This window comes from Lepisma saccharinum, chromosome 1 (assembly GCF_977018435.1).
Source record: "Lepisma saccharinum chromosome 1, izLepSacc3.1, whole genome shotgun sequence".
Classification (NCBI taxonomy): domain Eukaryota; kingdom Metazoa; phylum Arthropoda; class Insecta; order Zygentoma; family Lepismatidae; genus Lepisma; species Lepisma saccharinum.
Genome location: NC_139229.1, coordinates 188,905,010 through 188,927,489, shown reverse-complemented (window position 1 = coordinate 188,927,489; position 22,480 = coordinate 188,905,010). Strand labels below are relative to the sequence as shown.

Below are 22,480 nucleotides of genomic sequence, written 5' to 3'. Positions count from 1 at the left end.
ATTATGTTACATTCTGTTTTCTTCTTAAAAGGCTGTATCCTTCTGAGTGACCTCTAACTGCCTATTTACCTACTCGAGTTTTCTTTCTCATATTCAGATGTTCAGGTAGATCCATCCCTTGTTTACAAATAGGAGAAAGATGATTTATTTTATGAGTAAATGTAATATGATAGAACTTGCTGGGTTGGGGTTAGAGATAGCAGACATAGGTACTCCTGCATGGCAGCTCAAAAATTCAATGACTCAGCATCGTGGGCAGTGGTGTGTCCAATGGGGGTGCTGGTGGGGGCCATAACACCCCCTTCAGTCCAGTGTTTCTAAAAAAAATAAGAACGTCAATGGTAGGAAAAGTTGGCAAATTGACTACTGTAAAAAATATACGAACCCCCTTTCGAAAATCCTGGGCACGTCACAATTGTAGATCTACCTGAGCGAACTCGGATCTAGGAAGCCATACATATAACAATGTAGATGGGACTCGATGCGCTGACCACCGTCTTAAACATCTTACCATTTCAAGTATTTTTTGTGAAAGTTACAGGTGTTCAATTTGTTCAACAAAGGGATTTTACACTTGTCTAAAGTGTGGGATGTTATGAAGATGCGACAAGTCTGATTCTTGTCTCGAATTTCGTGACGAGGACGAGACGGCCGTGTCACCCAATGAAAAGCCTCCTGTCAGGCTTTGACACTCAAACTATACTACGAGATTAGAGTAGAGGCTGCCGGAAAATAATAACACCATCGTCGTTGCAGAGAACTTTGGAGAGAGAGAGACAACACTCAATCTTCGTGTCTTTGGGTGCCCCACCTTCTTCGCATTGCCGTTTAGTCTTCGGCAACCTGCGGGGATTTGAAGGGGAAACCCCTTCATCCGAAAGAGGATTAAAACAACACACAAATTACAAGCAGACCGGAAGCAGGATCTCATTAAAGCATACCAACCCTTGGCTAAATAGCCTTCTTAAGACGCAGCAATTGACGACGAAGCCTTCCATCTGGATACCTGTTAGGATTCCACGTCCTGATCTTCTCGGGAGAGTCTGCGTCTTATCACGTGACAGCGTTCAGCTGGTCCAGCGTGCCGGAACAGCAGTCCCTGCATTCCCTCCTCTGTCACATAAAGGGGTGTAGGAATTCCAGTCCCCCGCTAAAAGAATGCGAGGACCCCGCCCGCCTGGTTTTCCGGCTCGCTTGGCGTCCATCTAAATTAAGGCACGGGATCATAATTTATGATCCTCCCAGACAAACGCTGCGGTTAGCTCTTCTGACAAAGACCGAAACCTTATACTGCGTTCTAACTGATCGGCAAGACTCTCAGCCCATTCGTATCAACTATCGCAACCTGAGAAACTAGAAATGGAGAATTGGATCCACACAATTATTTAAAATGTAACGGATGGATTCCCCATCTATATGTCATGCACAACAGAAGATAAATTGGTGATAGGTTTCTCGGCAGATTCTTATGAAAGTGGTGCTCCAAGAATCGGAGAAACGCGGCAACAGAATTTCTGTTGTCTGCTTCTATTGAAATCAAATGGTGTAACGCCCACTGCAGGGGAACGCGTGGAACCCAAGCGCGGAATTCCCGTGCCAGAAAGTCTGCAGGTTATTGCCCACTGAGACGCCGGAAACGCTTCTGTTGCCGCGTTTCTCCGCGTCTCAGTGGGTGTTAAACTTTAGTCGGATCCTGAGTTTGATTCTCGGTGAAGACACATTTCAGTGGCTCAGTGGTTTCCCTGCTGGCAGCCCTGACCGGACTATATATGTATAAAATAGACAAAACAAACTTTCTGTTGGTGGTGCAAGGGGTGACCTGCGCAGAACCCCACTTCCATTGCAATGTTGCAGGCTGATGAGAATCTGGCGCCTGTACTCCAGCCTGCAAAATCCTTTGTGGGATTGTGTTGTGTTGTCCACATGCGATTGGCATTGTCCGTTCATCATCATTCATACCCTCGTCACGATTAACCAAAAGTGGCAGAAATGCGTTAAATAAACTAAATCAATCAATTAAACTTTCTGATGATGGGTTAACAGTGAAAAACTGAATCCTCACCAGGGGTACTACTACTATTACTATCAAGGGAGGGGGAGGGGTAATATAAAAATACATGTACCCGTGACTATGGTCCCCATATGAACATTGCTCCAGGTTCCCTGAATTATTTCAGCGACCCAGACCAAGAGGTTGATCAGTCGCAAGTTAATCCGGGTCGCATTAGTTACCAATTAAGCTCAAAGTTTAGTTTCATCTTTGAAGTCCACAAAATTTTATTTTAGCTCCACAACTATCCGAGACAACCACGTATGGTGAATGTTCTTGAAGGGAAAAATCTAAGGCATAAGTCTATAAATCTATAATGCTAATGGTATGTTTTTTTTGTTTCGGACTGTCAATATCAGATTCAGTAATATCGTTATTTACAATATACTGTTGTATGGTTCTGAATTTTCACAATTCACTGCTTCACTTCTTTTATTTTGTAATAGATTTTAGATTAAGCTAAAGTATTTATACTTGGGTGTTCAGTGTGATTTTCGTTTAATGTCGCTCTTCCGCCTCTGTAGATTAGCAGAAGAAGAATTAGACGAAATACATGAACGAACAACCGCAATCGAATACCTATACGTTCTCCAGAATTCGAAGCTAGAAACAGCGATATCGTTGAGTGGAGCACTGACAAAATAAATGACAAGTTCGAACAGTGATTTATCTATACACACACTACAAAATTATTCGGAATGGTCATAACTTTAGTCATCTTCGCTCTAAATTTACCTTTACACCTCGCAGTTGGAAAATTCTGGATAAATCCTCGGGTTCAAATATAAGATCCCTGGCTTTGTAACGCGATACGCTGACCGTTCTGCCACGTATGAAATGTAAGAGCTCCAGGAAAAGTTCCTTTGACTGCAGGAGAGGAGTCGCAACGAAGAAGGCAGTTGACTTGCTTGAACGTGACAGCCAACGCTCTCGGATAGGACGGGAGAGGCGCAAACAATTATTGCTTTTCGAAGTAAAACATCGGTCGCGGAGTGTCCGGTATTACCCGAAGCACCTTCCTTAAATTGAATAAAGAGCAACAATTATTTTTCCAGAAAGGCCCATTTTTATGGCCATTCTAGCGCTAAATTTGCATTTACCCATCCCACCTCCCAAATTGGAAATTCTGGATAAACCCTCGGCTACAGTATATTATTACGCTAACATTTAGATGAATAGAATTATACACCAATCTTGCAAAATAGTCTCTGCTCGAGGTGAGTCGACAGTTCGAGAGACGGAAACTACACACATTTAAGGGATGTCCACGAACTCAGACATAAAACACGGAGCAAGGAAACTTTCCACACTTCAACTCCAAGGCTGTCACTCGTTCAACGTTCCTTATTCCATAGGCTTCCGAATCAGTTTAACATCATCTCAAACCAAGTAGATATATTCAGTTCATAATTGTCTGTTATCACCAACTTAGAAAAAAATTGTACATAAGTAATGCGATTGTGAAACTGATCTCTGTTTACTGTGCCGATACACCCAAAAAAACTTTAATTCAATCAATCAATGATCTCTGTTTATCTTGGTACGTTTTTGTCTTGTTTTGTCATTTTTTCTTTCTTATTTTAGCACTAGTTTACTGTTTTACTATGTTTCTTTCCGGTTTATAATGTCTTCTGCTGTACTTGAATTTCATTAAATAAATACATAGATAATTCGGATATCTTGGTAGTACAGATTTGCCGAAGGATTTGTAGAAAATTCGTACAGTGAAATACGAACATGACGAATTAAAGAATGTGTAGATAGCCCGTAAATGGATAAACGATAAAACTGTCCGGATAATGCACACATTCGGATATCCGGACATTTCGGATAATCCGAATATCCGGATAAAATTTTATCCGGATTTGGCCATCCCAGTTGATACGTCTGTTCAGCACGTGAGCCTCTTCGACGTAAAAGGAAGTCTTGGTAAAACGGGAGGGGGTATAATTTCGATTTAAATAATCTAATAAAGCATCCGGGACAACGGAAGGTACGATCGTGAAAGCAGCCTTCCTATACGCAACCCCAAATTTCGTCGGAAACTCCGCCTGCGCCTATAGAAACCCGTGACAGATCTGTTTCCGGACTGCACCGTCGCCACGGGGCCCCGCTAACAAGCGAGAGTTTTTACGAGAACGTGGCGGGCCGCTTTGATCACGGGGACCGCCTAGCTCGCCTCCATATGCTCGGAAAGCATCCTTTTGAAAGGCCGGGCGCTCAAAAGGCCTCGAGGTCCCCCACCACTGTATTTACAAGTGGGCTCACGCACTCGTAACCCCGGTCAATGGGAGCAGGACCCTCCCCTTTGATAAACCCATTGGCATCCCCAGGGTTATGCTTATCCAAGCTGGGTCCGTTTCCATGGACGCGATTACACGGTGGGATCGCTCCGAAGGAACCTTCCTTTGCACAAGAATGGAATCACAAAGGACAAGCTGTTGCGTTTCTTGATGCGGATCCCTCGGGAGACTCTATACACAGTTTTCAAGGCCCATTACGACTTGCAACAAAAAAGTACAAAACACTGATGGCATTGTGCTGCGGTCTTTCGGGCCGGTAGATATAGAGCAGGCCTACCAACATCTTCTCTTGGAGAGGAAAAAAAAAAACAGTGACGGAACAAAATGCATTTATGGCCATAAACGGTTTCCGTTAGCACAACGATTTTGATGAAAAGTTTGCATCCATACCACGTGCAAGATACATACATCCTCACACAAATTATTACTTGTGCGTAACAACGGTGGTAGCGATATTGGCTTTGACCCCCACTGCCGAATCGAATAAGGAGAAATCGAGTTTCGAACCCTCGGCCTGGGCACTGTGTTCCTTACGAGCGTCCCTTCATGAATTTCAACACATCATCACTCATCCTCATCTTCGCGATTATGCAAAAGTGGCAGAAATGCGAAGTAAAATAAACCAAATTAATCAATCATAAATCGAGTTTCCTAACTTTTCCCTGTGGTTTCCAGCACGCAAGGTCTCTTATGTGAAAAATCAAATAAGAATTCAACTAGCAGGACTACATCGTTAATATGAAAGAAAACTCGAATAAATAACAATAATATTAATAACAATATGTCTTCATCTTATTTACACTATGACGAATACTGTAAAAATTATAAGGTTAGCATGCAATGTTAATTGGACATTATCCATTGTCTTTTAACTCTCACTTATTCTACCCCAAGGCGCCCTGATTAGCGCACCGTATTTGTAGGAAATCACAGGTCTGTCATAGGTTCGATCCCCACCGGCAAAAGGAAATTTGTTCACCTCAAGACGAGAGAACTGAGTTGCTCTCTCGCATAGTTAAAAGCACTAGACAATGGATAATGTCCAATTAATATTGCATGCTAATGTAGAACCATTGTCACTAACATTTATAGAACCATTAAATTGTAAAGTGCATAATTTTATATTTCATTTACACTAAACATTGTTTTCGGTCTCCACCTTAAACAGTAAGGGAGACCTTTGTACCACTATTTTCATTGATCTGGTTACGTATATCTTTTGCAAAATATTTAAGGCGATGTTAGTATTCTGTTACCATTTATGCTATCAAATAATTCTGTTTGACATTCGGCAAATAAATAGTAATCAGAGATTTCTTCCATTTCATAAAGTGGTAGTTCAATATTTATTCTTTGTACGCACAGAGATACGTTCCTTACATATATTCTTTAAAAAGTCAAGATTTGTTTTAAGTCCAAGAAGTAAGTTTCATGAAGGGAAAATATGTGTGCAGAATATGGAAGCGTAAAGTTTCGTTACAGTTGTCAGCGCCAATATTTGAAAAATTCATATAAAAATTTAACAATGGTTAGAACAAGTTTCCTTAATGAGTGCGGTTACGAAACCAACCCTTTGAGGGAGTCACCACCCCTTAACCCTGGAGCTCCGCGTAATGCGAGGGTTGTGGAACCCTTATCGCCGCCACCGCGTAACCGCGTGTTCATTTCAGTTTAATTTCACTGGGCATCAATATGTGAAAAGGAATAACTAGAAGGTACATATCCTACCACTTACCCTATACAGGCAAACACGATAATGTCAGCGAACGAGTGTGTATCAACTCACCTGTAAGACAAAGAAAGGCGATAGTTTAGTGAATTATAATAATATTACAATGCAAAAATGTATTTATATCCATTTATGCACAAATTAACTGTGATTCAATTCCATTTACACAACATAAGATTGAGGAATTTGAACAAAAAGAAACAAGAACAAAACAAGAAAACGAGCAGACGTCGTATGCAAACTACATGGGAATAAAGATACTAAGATATAATTTAATTTCAGATATACTTAATTCTGTATTTGAAGATTTGTCAGATTTATGAAATATTAGTTTATAGTTTATCCACATAGCATAAGTATCAAGTTAAATACATACTACTAACTAACACACTCGATACGGATACAGGTCAATTGATGCACTACAATCGGTTTTTAGCCTTTGCCAAGAACCAGGTTTACAGTTCGATGCATTTTTTCATATCGTTTGTAAAACTAACGCCAAAGTGCACCATATGATACAAGTGAGTATTTCTTTGTATGTCGAACCGTACCTGAATGCATTTAAATGAATGCTGCTAGAAAATGCATAATTTGTGAAACATTTGGATTGTTATTGAATATCTTAATCACTCTTAAAATAAGGCACAGAAAAAACTTTAGCAGAACTAAAATGTTTCAACTTCCGTCGAGAAATATATTTTGTAACGTAAGCACGATTCGTCACGGAATCAAACGTATTACAAAGACTTGAGAAACACATACGAATGAGATAAATTTATGAACGTCATGCAGCAACAAGTGCGCATATATATTAAAAAAGAATGCTCAGCTTTGATTTCGGCATTAGCATTCAGACGTTCATCTTCATCTGATATCACGGCACAGACACACACACTGGGAAACACAATCTCTACTCAAGGAACTCCATGTAAAAGGCTTTAATTTATCAAGCGAACAGGATGTTTAGTAACTCGAATCGTTGGTTTTAAGTTACGAGAGATGACGAATACGCACACCTTGATCAGAAACTTGATTGAAGACATATACGCTCGGCTGGTAACTATTGCAATGACGTAGACGTCTAATTAATTTGTTGCTTATTTAACTCAAGAAATAAACAAAATACAAAATAATCGTTCTTTCGTTGTTCCGTCTTCCGTCTTTATTTTCATTTATCATGCAGTAATATTTTAATAATTGACATTATAAAAATAAAAATCGTTGTACTGCTAATTATTATAAAATTATTGTATAATACATGAAAATCTAATTTGTAACAATTTAGGGCAACTCGAGTGGTTTGTTTTTGAACGCACTAATGTCAAACAAAAAGAGTTGGGTATAGAAATATGCGATAGGTACAGAAAAATTAAGAATAATACCAATAATGAGAAAAAGAGAAAAACAAGGAAGGATAATAAGTAAAAATAGAAAGAAACTTTAGGTTTTACATTAAATTTGTATGTAAATATTTTACTGTTATTGTCAAAAACAACATTGCGTCCGCGAGCCTTCTCGGAAATTTGAATACGAAAATGTTGCACTGAACCATAAACATATTCCTCCGTTAGCCGATATGAAATTACAGCAACTTGGAACTACACTGTAACGGACACCATTGTTGAGAAGTGCCAGCTATTCGGAAATAAACTTACAATGCCATAAAAACTCGATTTGCACAACCAAATGTTTTATGTACGTCAATTTTACATATTCATTTCTAATATGCGTACACTTTGGCAAAATATATTTTTCTTTCGACAGCATTGATGATTGCCATTTTCTAATTTAAAACGGATCGTTTGCAGTGACACACACTTCAAAAGATAAAAACGATATGCATTTTTAAAACAATGAGCTTCAAAATTGGTACTCTTCAACTTCAACCGCGAAAGATACATGAGTATGTCTTAGAATCACCAAAACATCGCAACTCCTACACGGAATAGACATTTTACTAGGGCTGAGCCGATGCCAATGTATCAGTATCGGAAAGTATCGGTTGGAATTACTTTTCCGACTTATTGGTCTTGTAAGAGGTCCGCAAAAATGCCGTGCCATACCTTCACGAGTCCAATTTCCTAGAATGCAAAATTCACACACTTTCTATTTATTTTGTATCAATTTGGCACGAAAAACTATATTTTGTGATTACATAATAGTATCTATTTTCATATTCTGATGAAATACTTCAATATTCTTAATCAAATTTCTTGTTAAATTGATGCATATATTTATTTACTCAGAGTTTCAGATACAGTCTTATTTGGCCATTTTACACTGAAACAACATAAAGTAGAAACAAATAATAACAAAAGATAAAAAAACAATAACAAGATGGGATAGATTTACATGTTCTTCGTCAGTAATATACAAAAGTTACGTTCTGGAAGGAATATATCTACATTCAGGGGAAGTTTGTTGTAGATTTCTGGGAGCCTGTAAAACAAGGAGCGTTGTAGAAGGGATAGCCTAGTGGTTGGGTTGTGGAAGAGTTGCAGGTTGCGCGTTAGCTTTTGGGGTACCCTAAGTGAGAATTCACTGATTAGGAGATCTGTTCTGATTTTGCCATTTATTATTTTGTATAAAAATTTCATGTCAGCTAGATCACGACGAAAGGATGGAGTGTGAATATTCAGAGCAGCCATGGTGTCTGATTTGGATACATGTCGAAAGGAAGGTATTCTATGGCGAACAATTGCAAGAAAGAAACTGAGAACAGAATCTATTCTGGTGAGATTGGTTTTTGAGGCCATTGCCCAAATTGGGGAACAGTATTCAAGGATGGGCGAGATGAAAGATTTAAAGAATAAAGCAAGAGATGATGGGTTTTGAATTTCGCTAAATCTGTATAGAAGACCGAGAAGGCGCATGGCTTTTTTAGTGGTAGCAATAATATGATAATTAAAAGTGAGTTTTTCATCCATGATAATACCTAGGTCCTTTTGGGTGGAAACGTTTTGGATTGGTTTGTTTTCAATAGTATAAGTATAGACACCACTTTGTTCTTTTTTAGGGAATAAGTAAGGAAAGAGCATTTCTGAGGGTTTAGTTCTAAATTCCACTGACGACACCACTTAACAAGTTCTGTGAGAGCATTTTGAAGAATCATCATGTCATGATGCGATGAGATCTCCTTAAAGAGTTTACAATCATCCGCAAACAAAAGTATATTGATAGGGAGGGAGGACAGTTTTTCAGGGAGGGAGAAGACCTATATTTACACGCCAGGATTGATCAATATTTCGAACAAACTTAAATTATTGCAATTTTCAAGTATCGGTATCGGTGAGAATCGGTAAGAGTATCGGTTCAGCTCTACATTTTATCCATTATTGCAAAACTGTTACTTCCGAATTAAATAAATCGCCAGTGTTGTTTCTCAAGGTTGTCCGTTATTCGAGCCGGCCCCTGTGGCGGAGTGGTTGGCACATCGCGCTACGACGCTAGGGGTCCCGGGTTCGAATCCTGGCCTGGGCATGGATATTTGTGAGTGTCCATTCATCAATTTCATCATATCATCACTCATCCCCATCTTCGCAAATTAGCCAAAAGTGGCACAAAAAGCGAAGTAAAATAAATCAAATCAAATGAAATCAAACAAATCCGTTATTCGGACGTTTTTTTTTTAATCGGCGCTTGGGGATAGCTTTCAGAGTCCGCGTCTGTTATTGAGAATGCCTGTTTTTAAGAAATTATCTCTCATGTATCCCAATGAATGTCTGTCGAGAAATTAATAAACGCCCGTTATTGAGAGGTGTCTGCTATTCAAGGGTGTCTGTTAGGAGTTTAGATGTAAAATATTTACGGTGTCCATGGCGGAGTGGTCATATTCACGCGCTGCAAAAGCCATAGATCTCAGGTTTGAATCCTGGTCAAGGCATGGATGTGTCAGTGTGTTTGTCCCATCATCATATTCATCTGTTCATCATTCATCCTCATCGTCGAAACTAACCCAAGAATTACAAATTGTACGTACAGCGAACACACATGCACAGGCAGAGATATAATACTGACATCCTGCTCTCATTTTTCCACTTCTATCCAATATTTTCTATATTGTAAGTTGCCGGCCACCGTGGCGGAGTGGTTAGCACATCGCGCTAGGACGCTTGGGGTCCTGGGTTCGAATCCCGGCCTGGGCGTGCATGTTTATGAGTGTCCATTTATCAATTTGATCATGTCATTACTCTTCGCAAATTAGCAAAAAGTGGCACAAAAAGCTAAGTAACATAAAGCAAATCAAAATAAAATAAAATAAAACTATATTGTAAGTTACTGGTAATATCAAAACTACCATTCTGTACTGTTTTATTCTTGTAATTTTATTGTTTTGTGTTTAGTTAGTAATATGTAAAGTCACGGACACTTCTGGCTTCAATTATATAATTGAAAGTCAATGAGGTGTTGCAACCCAAAAGTGCCTGTACGTGACTATACCTCATGTGTGTATAAGCTGTTTACACACACACAACCATACATTATAGTCTCGTGTGCAATTTATTGTGTATCTCAGCTTTTAGCCGTTACTCTACAAAGATAACACAATATATAAGTAGGCGAACAAGTCAAAGTTAGTTTTGAATCCACTTTATGCTCAGGTAGGTTAATCGGGACCGTACCTACAGTTCAACCACTAAACAACTGTGCAACGTGCTTCTAGAGGGGATCGAACACGGGACCCTCTTGATAAATAAACCAAGAAGAGTAACTGTAAAGCTATATTTCAACTAAAGCAGAGAAATATAAGCTGTCGTCTTACCTTACTCTCACAACGAACTCCCACAAACTGATACAAGACGACACAAACACAAAAGAACTAACAACAGAGACAATATCAACAATCTGAATGCAGGGGAATCCAGATATGTTGGTAGTCTTGATGTTGAGGAGGAGGAAGGAAGAGAAGGGGGGGAAGCCCGGTGTGCGGTCTCCTTGCTTCAACAGATGGATGAACTCCTGAAGAGATGTTTCAAGAGGAGCAGGTAAGTGGACAAAGGCGCTGCTCTAACAAGATGACAGCCGGCAGGGGGAGGATTCACGCGCGCCCCTCTCTAGCCACCCACACCACCTTTACCCTACTAGAAAACTGTTATTTGGAACTAGTATGGAAAAAAAGAAGGAATTACAAGCCTTAAACTGATGTCGAAGACAGACAGGGCTTTTTCAAGGAAACAACTACAACTTTTTATAGGCCTACGCTGGAAGTCACGAAACGCTCATCCGTTCACTCGTGTAATGTCTTCATTTGGAACTGTTCTGCAAAGAGTGATTCATGCACGAAGTTGTGGAGATTTCAGATGGTTAGTTCAAGTTGACCAACTTTTGTGGTACACACTTGTAACATATCGGAGCATCGTAAGCTATGCTGCCCTCATTTTTTTTACTAGGCCAATCCATGAAGTGGTCCAGCACAGGCAACTCGAACATTTCAGAAAAAAAATTAATTGTTTGTACGATTTCACTTATGTTTCTATGATTCAAAACTGATAACATTTTATTTTTTATCACTTCCGGTTTAGAAATAACGGTTACGTGTGTCGTGAAGTTTGGGTTTGCTGAGCTTATACATCACTAACATCTCCGAAAAGCTACATTCTAATCTCTGTGTGCATTAAGATCAAAGTCACGCCGTTCTGAGAAACTTCAGCTTAGAAATATATGTATATGGTAAAGCCATTCCACTCAACGTAGCTACTGTACTGAAGTTGTGGGACATTATATTACGAGCTGTACAGCCACGGCCAATATATTCACGAGCAAAATAGCACCCAAACAAGCAAACTCAGAAGTCACGTGATTTTGTTTACATTAACTTCGTTATTGCTGTGGCTGGAGAATAGAAACCTGGAACAATAATCAGCCCTCGCGTTTCAACTATCAAAACTATCCATGTAATATTCATATGCATACGGCATTAACACGAGAAGTCTCTTACGCTTGGTAAGATGAGCGTGTTGGGGGGATGGGCCGGAGGCGAGAGCTGGACCATGGACACACATTCCAAATGTACTTCAGAGACGCTAAGAATTTTCCAAAATTCGCTGTTACTCGGTGAATACTATGACGGTACTGCTTGGACACATACCCGTGCTTTTGGTGTTAAGCAGTGGCGTATGCTGAGTCTAAGACCTGGGTTATCTCACTATGACACCTGGTCCTAGGCTATGGAGGAAGAGAGACGTCTTCAAGGAAGCAACGTTGCCATTCTAACGGTAGTCACGTTGCAAACTTATAAAAATTCAGGTTGCCAACTCCTAAGAAATCAGGTTGCCAACTCATAAGAATTAAGGTTGCCAACTCCTAAGAATTCAGGTTGCCAACTCCCAAGAATTCAGGTTGCCAACTCCTAAGAATTAAGGTTGCCATCTCCTACGAATTCAGGTTCCCAACTTCAGAATCGCCATTATCTTCTTTTTCAAATCAGCTTAATTCACACAGTTTCTAAGCGATTCCACTTCAGTATTTTACTTTCTAGGCTTCACGCTTCGCAGATAGCCTACCTAGCCTGAAATATACGCTCCTGGTGTTAAGTCTTGCAGAAGCAGAAACTTTTTGATAGAAAATAAAGAGAGCGGATCTCAGCATCTGTAGTGTTCATCTTCACACACAACTAAGAATACAAACGAATCAGCATTTACAGCTTGCTACGAGTCTAGTTCTCGTCTCGACCTGCAAATGACGGTCTCGTTCTCGCGAACGTATTTGGACATGAACGCAAAGAGGAGAAACTATCGTAGAACCCAGCCAGTACTACAAAAACCTACTATTTCAACATTCTGCGGACACACTTACACACACTACCTGCTAATTAACATGAGCAACTCTTTTACATGTGTTTCCCCTCATTACTGGAGCGAAGAAAAAAGAAAGAAAACTAGTCGTAAACTCCAAACCTCGAAGACAAGAAGTGTGGCAGACGATAAGGAACCTGCAACAACGAAATCTACTGTGGTTGGATCTTTTACACTTACTGCATAGGAATCTGTATTTTAACCTTAATTAAGTTCCTATTCTCGCTGCAACTAGTAGTACAAGAGTATTTATTAGCTTTCTGCTTCTTTAAAATGAATGTTTAGATAAGCGAAGCAATTTTAAGCAGTAAATTTCGACCGTGCAACCAATATGCATGGAAAAACTCAAAATATTATAGTGCCGACTTCCGATGTTCACCATTTAACCGGTGCCTCTACAGCCCGGAATCCTACCTAGAGGTGTGGAGATGGAGATCTTCAATCAGTAATGGGGTGACGTGTGGTCACAACGTCGACTCCCCTCCCCCCGGCCGTTACAGGAGATATCCGTGACCGGATTACGCTACTCACTCGTATCTTCCCAATTTCCTCACGATGGTGGGTTGCCACCGGTCCTATAAACAGGCCGAGAACCCGGAGACTGAACCCAGGCGGACTCGAACCCATGCCGTCCCGCAGTCGGAGTCCAAAGCACAGCGCCTTAGACCGCACGGTCACGGAGGAGGACTTTTCACCATTTGGTGCATCTAACATTCGTATCTTGTCATGTGGATGACATAAAGACGAATAGTTTAAAATACAACTTATGACATTCGAAAAATTTGAAATCTCACTCATAGGTTGACTGATCGAACTGAAAGTTGTAGGTGCGTCAGCACTTAGGCTATTTGCGCCCATAGCACCACACAGGGTCTAGCCCCTTACTAGTGTCTCTGAACACCAAAATCTCCTTACCTAGCTAAAAGCTAAGGCTGTAAAGGAGCACTAAGCACATGTATGGACAAAACAAGGGACAACACACAGCTGTATACTGGCCGTATGTCCAGGCGCCAGAGCCACGCTGACCTGTAAGACTGCAGTTAACGGAGTGTACTATACGTGGAAACCAGGTTGACATTCGGTTGCCTCCTCAAAACACTACCCCTTACACTCACTCATAGTATTCAGTAAAATTTACAATCTTTGATACAACACTACCCGGATGTATGTATTTTCCATCACTATTTGGCACACTCATTGATGATGTATACGACTGCCTCCTGCAGTATTAAAACAAAAACTACTTCTCGAAAAAATAAGGAACTTGACAAGGAAGCGAAGGCACACATGTAAATCAAACATTCATGATTTCTCTTCGGATCATAACACTGCCATGTATTTATGAGTTTAGAATACATCACACACACAAACACACACATACACACGCCGAGCTTGCAGGACACAGAACCACAGGAAATAAATTAAGTAAACTTAAGACATCGTTAAATATCTTATAATAATCATTGGTTGACAAGTCTTTTACTTTACTTGAAGTAACTAATACACCTGCAAGGCAGTGAGTGCAACATCACTTCGACAATAAAGAAGTTACAATCTGATCAGCGAGCACACATCATTACATATATTTTTAAATCACGATTTCACGAGGAAGTTAATGAAAGGTTTCACACCACAGTCGCCTACAGCTACACTACTTCTCTGTGTATCCGTCCATTTGCTTCCTCTCGCCTTAAAAAATAAGGAATTGGAAGTATTCTGCTACTAGGAAGCACCTAGCTTCAGTCTGTAGGCTTCCTTAGACACCTGGTACTCCTAACGTACTGCAACCGGGCGATACGTTAAAGTTAAATGAACTGCAGAGAGTCTAGGATAAAGTACGTAACTTAATGAAACGCCTATTCCGCACTGATTGGTAGACAACCCAATTAACGATTGTGTATCTCCAGGTTGCGAACACGCAAGGGATGGGAGATTTCTACCAAGGGGCTACCACGCTTAACTACTTCCTGCTTTTCTTCAATTCTTCGAAAACTCTGGCTCAAGCGACTTATCGGTATTCTTCTAGCCAGTTTCTTTTTAACGGTTAGATCCTTAAAAATCATCTAATACGTGTGATCAAGTTGTTGTTTTTTCTATTTACATGGAATTTGTTCAGTAAATTATATGACAGTTACGCGGTTTTACATTGTGCTAAAAGTGCAGAACACCACGCTGTAAAATAAAGAAATAACTATTTTTTTTGTTTTGCAGGGTTCAGTACTCTTAATTCATTGTTTATTATTATTGTTTGAGACGCAAAATGAGTATGGAAATTATAAGAATTTGACTATAAATGCAGAGTTCAGTTGGTGAAGCAATGACACTGTTCTGGTCAAATATGCACTTTTCGCCAAGTTAATACAAACGTCAAGTTGTCTGTAAATGTAAGGAGACCAAAGCGACCTGACGGTTTCATTTTTAAATAGGCTCTTATGAGATATTCATTTTTAAGTACTCTATGAGCATGTTACTCAATGTAAGTGAAGGAAGTACGTGGGCGAAAAGAAGAATGGCTGTTAATAAGTTTTTTCTACAGCAATAATCGATTTACAGCTGCAACGTGTGGAGAAATACATAATGATCCAGAACTCGCTGTTCTTTTATTCTATTACTCACCAACATTTAGACAGAATTTAAAAAATGCGCACCTTTTGCGAAATTATAAGCGGGAATTACAAACCACACGAAATTCAGAGAAAAAATATGATTTCGCTTCTCTACTGTTTGCTGAATCAAGGACGTTTTCCACTGTGAAAGTACTCTTCCACGAGAACAACGGAACGGTCTGTTTTCCCCGCTGCGAATCCGTTTCATCCCTTACGCCCCATAAAAACTGATCCGGCCTTCGTCTCCCTGCACGGAAGAGCATCGCCATGTTCGAGGGAAGCGCGTTGCCATGGCAACCGAATGGGGGAAAGACTACGCTAGACGGCATAATTTATTTCCCGCATTAAGTTTTCCTTGGACGCAGAGATGGGTGCTCCAAAGCCTCTTGCGGCAGTGCTGGGTTCTCGAAACGTTACTAAAACAAGTAATAACGAGTTGCTTTGCTCCAGGGTCTGAATCAAAGGAGTGGGTGGCCGGGACCCAAGTTGCGCTGGCAACAAATTCGATTTTATCACTACATAAGAATATAATAGCCATATATGTGATACAAACATTTCTTTCCATTGGATTCTCTGTTTTACACTTGTTCATGAAGTGCATCGTCTCGTGCTTTTAAACGCCATCAACACATGTGGCGTCCAGTTTATTATTATTATTATTGCTGACTAAAAAGATTTAAATCTTAAAAAATTTAATGGACGTAAATCTTCAATATTTCAAGTTTGTCTTTTGTCATTTCCTTGCACAAGAGAACAAAGTCGATGAACTGTTTCAGACGTTAATCAAAAAAGGTCCAACTACTCGTACCTAGTGTAAATTTGCAACTGGTTCCATAAAACATGGCTAAGTTTTATGTAGAACGAAAAAATGACGGATTTACGTGCTGCAAAATAAAATAATGGAAACTGAGTAGAGGAAATTAACATGTAGAAAATTATATAATTTTAACATCATTTTAACGATGATGACGATTGAGAAGCGTATTAATTCCCCCCAAACAAATGTTTAATTGGCATAATTCTTTGCTCATCCTTCAAATATATAGACTTACATTTATGTTTAATTAAGACAATATCATGCGAAAAGAAATACTTAACAAATTTCAGGAATCCATAGGGGGGAAATTTACTGCAAATTACGCCAAGTAATTAGCATCTTGCCAACTTTAGCGACGACCTTTTCAAGAAGCACGCAGGTATCGTAAAGCAGGTATTGTAAATCTTTTCACATTCGGAAGAATATTTTGGAGATATGCATTCCCTGTATATTATATATTGTATATTAGTTTCGTGCAGCGGTAGGTCTATCAACTACTCATATTACAGCTTTGTAGACAACAGGGAAGGCTGTGGAACTTTACGGGCTATTTCTTCAAATTAATTCTAAAATAGGAAAGCAATATTATACGCTAATATCATTTAGATTATTATAATCAGATTTGTTGAAGGCGCTACTCAAAGTAAAGCGAATCACTTTTGAATTACTTCCATTGTTCAACAAAGTTTCGTTCCGAGTAATTGTTGTGAAATACAACTCCCAGTACACACATAGGCTTATGCCAGGCATGGTCAACTCGCCGTGTTTGTGGATGAACGTTGTCGCATGCACCTGTGCACTACAGAGTGAGCGGCAGTGCCGTATCGTTGTAAAAGGCGTGGAATGTAGTGAGTGAGTTGGGAAGGAGGCTTCGTCGGTTGCGTTCGTAAAGTTCTTGCAGAAGAAACTGGAGGCGGTTCTGTGAAAAGAGGGCGGCTTCGCTGGAGTAGTTTTTCCTCGCAACGGCTCCTCCACTCCTGCTCACTGGCCTTGAGGTGGTGTGCAGGCGGGAAGCTCGAATCTCGCTGATCTCCACAAGCGTAGGCGAATCAATCCTGGCAGTTTGTCTCCATGTTAAATTTCATTTCTTGGTTTGTAAGAAATATAGTGATTAAATTGACCAGTTCTGCTTTCAGTATAGGCCTATAGGCAGCGCAAGTGACTCAGTAACACAAAAGAGATTGTTTCAAATTTGCCAAAAAAAGTTTGGTTGAGCTTCCTGGTAAGTAAATAAAAATGCATGACAGACCAATAGGATTTCTCAGAAGCCACGTGTACTTGTTTACACACACTTCGTTCATAGAGAGGACAGATAGCTAATAGGTTGATTCTGGTTAACTATTGTGGTTTGGCAACAGTGAAAATACACGTACGCCTTCTCGATGTGCAGATGCTGTCTTACGCTAAACGCTTCGTACCTGGCGCAGATATGTATCTCTTGATTGTACTATTCACTTCAAGGAATTGGAGCGTTAATCGAGATTTTGAAGATCTGCCATATCTTCGATAGGTCTGCGTACGGGCGCATGTGACACTATGTAAAGTCCTTATTTGCTAATTAATAGGTAATGGACCGAGTACAACATCGACAAGAGATAGAGACTATTAAAAGAGACAAGACCTGTGTTCAACTTTAATTAAACCCTAATTGTTATCATGCATTACCAAATGAAATTATCCCTTCTCGTAATGAAATACCTACAAAGTAGGGCTACTCAACTTATGATTGGTTACATGTAAATAATTATGTTTCATTGTATTGGCTATCCATACTGGCGTGGATGTTCTTTCGTCTTAAACAGACCAAGATACCGAGAAACTAGTGCAATGCGATAATACATATAAGAAACCAGGCACGTTAGGACTATACAAAATAAATATCCCGATTTAGTTACGAGTTCTTTATGGGCACAAATACTCCAAACGACACAGAGAAATACTCGTAGGAGCAGCGAAGGCGAGTCATCAGCAGAAATTTCAAACGTCATTACTTACTCAAGTCAGATAATGTTGTAATAAAAAAATATATAGCCAAAGGGATTACATTGAACATAGGTTATAGATGGAGTGGTGTGCAAAGGTATAATTTTCAATTTTCAGAACCCAGTTACAATTTTCTGAATAAAACAAATACAGACGATCAAATACGTAGAAGAAAGTGTTTGTCAGAAATTTTGTATAGGCCTAGACGTTATGAATTGAATTTCCAAGTCGAGGTATTGTGCTGCAATATGCAGACTACTTCGTAAATTCAGGTTTACAAATTAAACTACAAATATATCGATAGATAGATACGCGTATACGTGTAGGCCTACATTTGTAATTAGACATTTGTAGGTTCAAAAAAAAATCGCCAAGTGTTAAAATCGTAGACATACAACAAACGCGCATCTTATAGGGAGGGCTGGTTGTGCCTGTGCAATATTAATATGTACATGTAAACATTTGATGAAAATCGGAAATGATCTACAAAAATATAGGGCTTACCCGAGCACAATCTATCCCTTTCTCTGTGATGATAGACATGATGATTAATTAAAAATACTGAGTCTCGTCGCTTATCAGCAACAAAATTTCAAAACTTAGAAATTAATGCCCACAACAATGCAGAAATATTCTGAGGCATGAGACACAAGTTTAGTCCTCCAGATAAAATATAAGGGTTACTCTTCTTGCTCCCAGCTGGATATCAAGATATGAATTTATGTATTTACGAAAGGAATTCCGAACTTTTCCCCCTCGTAAACGTGCCAGGCCTGTGTAGCGCTTCTTGAATGTCACAATGTTTTATTCGTGAGGTATCCCGTGTCACCGGTCGTGATTTACGACACGACGATGCCGGACCGCAGCGAGGGACCGAGGGGGCGGAGCCCCTGTCAGGCGGCGGTTCGTCCGCCGGACGCAGACACCGAGGGGAGGACCCGGTCGGGATCGATTCGGCCTTCCCGTTGGCCGAGACGCGGAGCGAGGTGGTCTCCGGTAGAGCCAACCAAAGGAAAGAGGCGGCGCGATGACGTAACCGCACCGCCACGGGACTGATACCGCGCGAAGGAGTCGGCGCGCGCCAGTTTGCTTTCTCGCGTCCACGCCGCCGCATCGCGTCTCGGAAAGGAGGAGCGGGTACCCCACCACGTGGAAGTACGTCATCACCCTTCCTCCCCCTTCGCTCGCCATGGAGCCCGGCTCCCGGAGCCACCGGATCTTCCAGCTCGGGACGCATCAAAGTTGACAAATCGCGCGGACAACGGCCATCTTCTCCAGTCGGCCATCTTGTCGTTCCGAGCCGGCTGGAGAGTCTCCAGTTACCAGCGACCCGTTCCAGAGACCGCCGAGAAGATGCTGGTCCCACCCGATATGATGGCGGCGCAGTCAAAGATGCTGTACCAGCTCAACAAGTACTACGGCGAGAGGGTGCAGACCAGGAAGGGGCAGATCGCCAAGACCATCCGCGAGGTGTGTAAAGTGGTGCAGGACGTTCTTAAAGAGGTGGAGGTGCAGGAACCGCGGTTCATATCCTCGCTGACCGAATGCAACGGCCGGTACGAGGGACTAGAGGTGATTTCTCCAGGCGAGTTCGAGGTGGTGCTCTACCTGAATCAGATGGGGGTCTTCAACTTCGTGGACGACGGGACCCTCCCCGGTTGCGCCGTCCTCAAGCTGAGCGACGGCCGCAAACGCTCCATGTCCCTGTGGGTCGAGTTCATCACGGCCTCCGGGTACCTTTCTGCCCGGAAGATCCGCTCCAGGTTCCAGACCCTCGTCGCCCAAGCTTGCGACAAGTGCAGCTACAGAGACTCGGTGAAGATGATCGCCGACACGACGGAGGTGAAGCTGCGGATACGAGAGAGGTACGTGGTCCAGATCACGCCGGCCTTCAAGTGCTCGGGGGTGTGGCCGAGGAGCGCGGCACACTGGCCCATACCGCACATCCCGTGGCCGCATCCGAACCTCGTGGCCGAGGTGAAGACGGAAGGGTTCGACCTCCTGTCCAAAGAGAGCATCGCCATGCAGGGGAAGCAGTCCGCCATGGAGGGTGACGCGTGGGTGCTGTCGTTCACGGAGGCCGAAAATAGACTCCTCCAAGGCGGGTGCCGGAGCAAGTGCCTCAGCATCCTGAAGACGTTGAGGGACCGGCACCTGGACCTCCCCGGCAACCCGGTGTCTTCGTACCACATGAAGACTCTCCTTCTGTACGAGTGCGAGAAGCACCCTCGGGAGCTCGAATGGGACGAGTCGTGTCTCGGGGATCGAATCAACGGGATCCTCCTGCAGTTGATCTCCTGTCTCCAGTGTCGAAGATGCCCTCACTACTTCCTCCCGAACCTAGACTTGTTCAAGGGCAAGTCGCCCAGCTCTTTAGAGAATGCCGCGAAGCAAGCGTGGAGACTGACCAGGGAACTTCTTACCAATTCCAGATCCCTGGAAAAACTGTGACTGGACACGTGGCGTTGAGTGCGAAATCTTCGAAAATACTGTGCTGTGTTCCTTGTTCTCTTAATCCAGTGTGTTTCCAAAGTTGTAAATTAGAAAAAAAAAGTGAATGTGACGTCAGGGAAAAAAAAGAACCCATTTGCAGGAAGTGTTGAAACAAAAAGAAAAAAATACCACCAGGTAACGTAACTTATATCCTATTTGTATTTTCTACGTAAGCAAAACTGCATGTCTTCGTGTAGAAAAACCTGATATCTTCACCCCGAAAAAAAACACCACATCAATGTGCTTGTGCTAGAACTCAAACCAGAAACCAGTGAAAAAAGAGAATCGTTTATTGTTCATTTGTGTATAACTGCGTCAAAGAAGAGATATGTACAAAAAATAATTGCTGTTTGTATGCCGTAAGTAAGTTATTGTGTAATATGTTTACAATATACATGTTACTATAGCGAAAACTTTACAAAATGTCTTTCTTTTTCTGTTTTGACTTCTATTTGACGCACAAGCGGTCTCTCCTTCACCTGTCCCAGCCCGCCTGAGCAATGTAACCGGTTGGAGTGTTTCGCCTTCCCGGCGCCAGTCCACACCGCCAGCCGACCTTCTACCGGGCGAAGTCCCAAGAGGTCCGAAGTCCAGTTCATGAACTCTCCGCAACTTGATAGGCTTGCATGCAGTTTTAGGAAGTGAAATATCGGAAGTACAGCGTTACCTAAATCCTCCTAGTGATTATAACAAACCTTTTTTTTCAGGTAACTTATATTGAAATGAGCAAATTGCATTTACAGAAACAAGTAAATACAACGAACAAATTTCATGCACACATTAGACTGATTGAGTTGGCTATATTTTGCACCGATTTTCTAGCACTTTTGGCTAATCGCGAAGATAAGGGTGAATGACAATTTTCATATCAATTTCTGGAATTATTATAGTTCAGCCAATTTATATATATTTTTCAGGTCTTAAGTTAATTTCAAACAATGAAGAAAGAACAATCACAAACACGCATGGACAGGATACAACACAAACCCTACAGAAAGGGTTACCCCATAAACCCACCGTCTGCACTTTTCAAATGTACAAATTGGTATACAAATGTAGCTACGTATAAATAACGCAAATTACTGCTTTTTTCTTGCCGAGTCTCGTTCGAAACTTCCCATCCGACGATTTTTTTAGTGACCAAACTACTAGACAAATATAAATTTCAACTTTTATTTCTTACACACGTTATTACTTTTAATGCTTTATTTCTTTTGTTTTGCCTATGTTAGTTTCTCATGTTCCAAATTGTTTCTTCGACCTTAACCCTAAAAATAGACGGACGAAAAATATTATTCTGGATTCGAATCCATTTGCTTCGAGAGTTAGGTGAAGGCCATATCCTCGCAATCTGTATCATGTCTTCATTAATTTCGAATCTGTTTGCTAAAATAATTTTAGAATTTGGAGTGTTAGAGAATGCACAAATTATCTTTCCGAAAACAGAATCGTTTAAATGTAATTAAGAACAATATGTTTGTTAAATGTTGCACATCAAGCATTTGATGTAGTAATATGAGTACTCGGCGATTTAGGCGAGACTTTAATGTTATCATGTTCTGATTCAAGCATTTACTTCTATACATGCGATTATAGAAATAGAACGTGATATTTTCTTAAGCGGGAATAATAAGAAACAATTACGTTATGTTATCCATGAGGGTAAATGAATGACGATCAGTAAGTGCATGAAATGATGATCCAC

At 40.9% G+C, this 22,480-nt stretch overlaps 2 protein-coding genes across 14 annotated transcripts in view; one reads left to right on the top strand and one right to left on the bottom strand.

Annotated features, from left to right (window-relative positions):
* The window catches only part of rg (A kinase anchor protein rugose), a 1,179,223-nt gene that overhangs the window by 117,266 nt on the left and 1,039,477 nt on the right, over positions 1 to 22,480 (bottom strand). The window lies entirely within an intron of this gene.
* LOC145990915 (protein mab-21) lies at positions 19,384 to 21,363 on the top strand. The gene has a single exon (XM_083126443.1). The coding sequence runs from the start codon at positions 19,636 to 19,638 to the stop codon at positions 20,731 to 20,733; it is 1,098 nt and encodes a 365-aa protein (XP_082982569.1). The 5' UTR covers positions 19,384 to 19,635; the 3' UTR covers positions 20,734 to 21,363.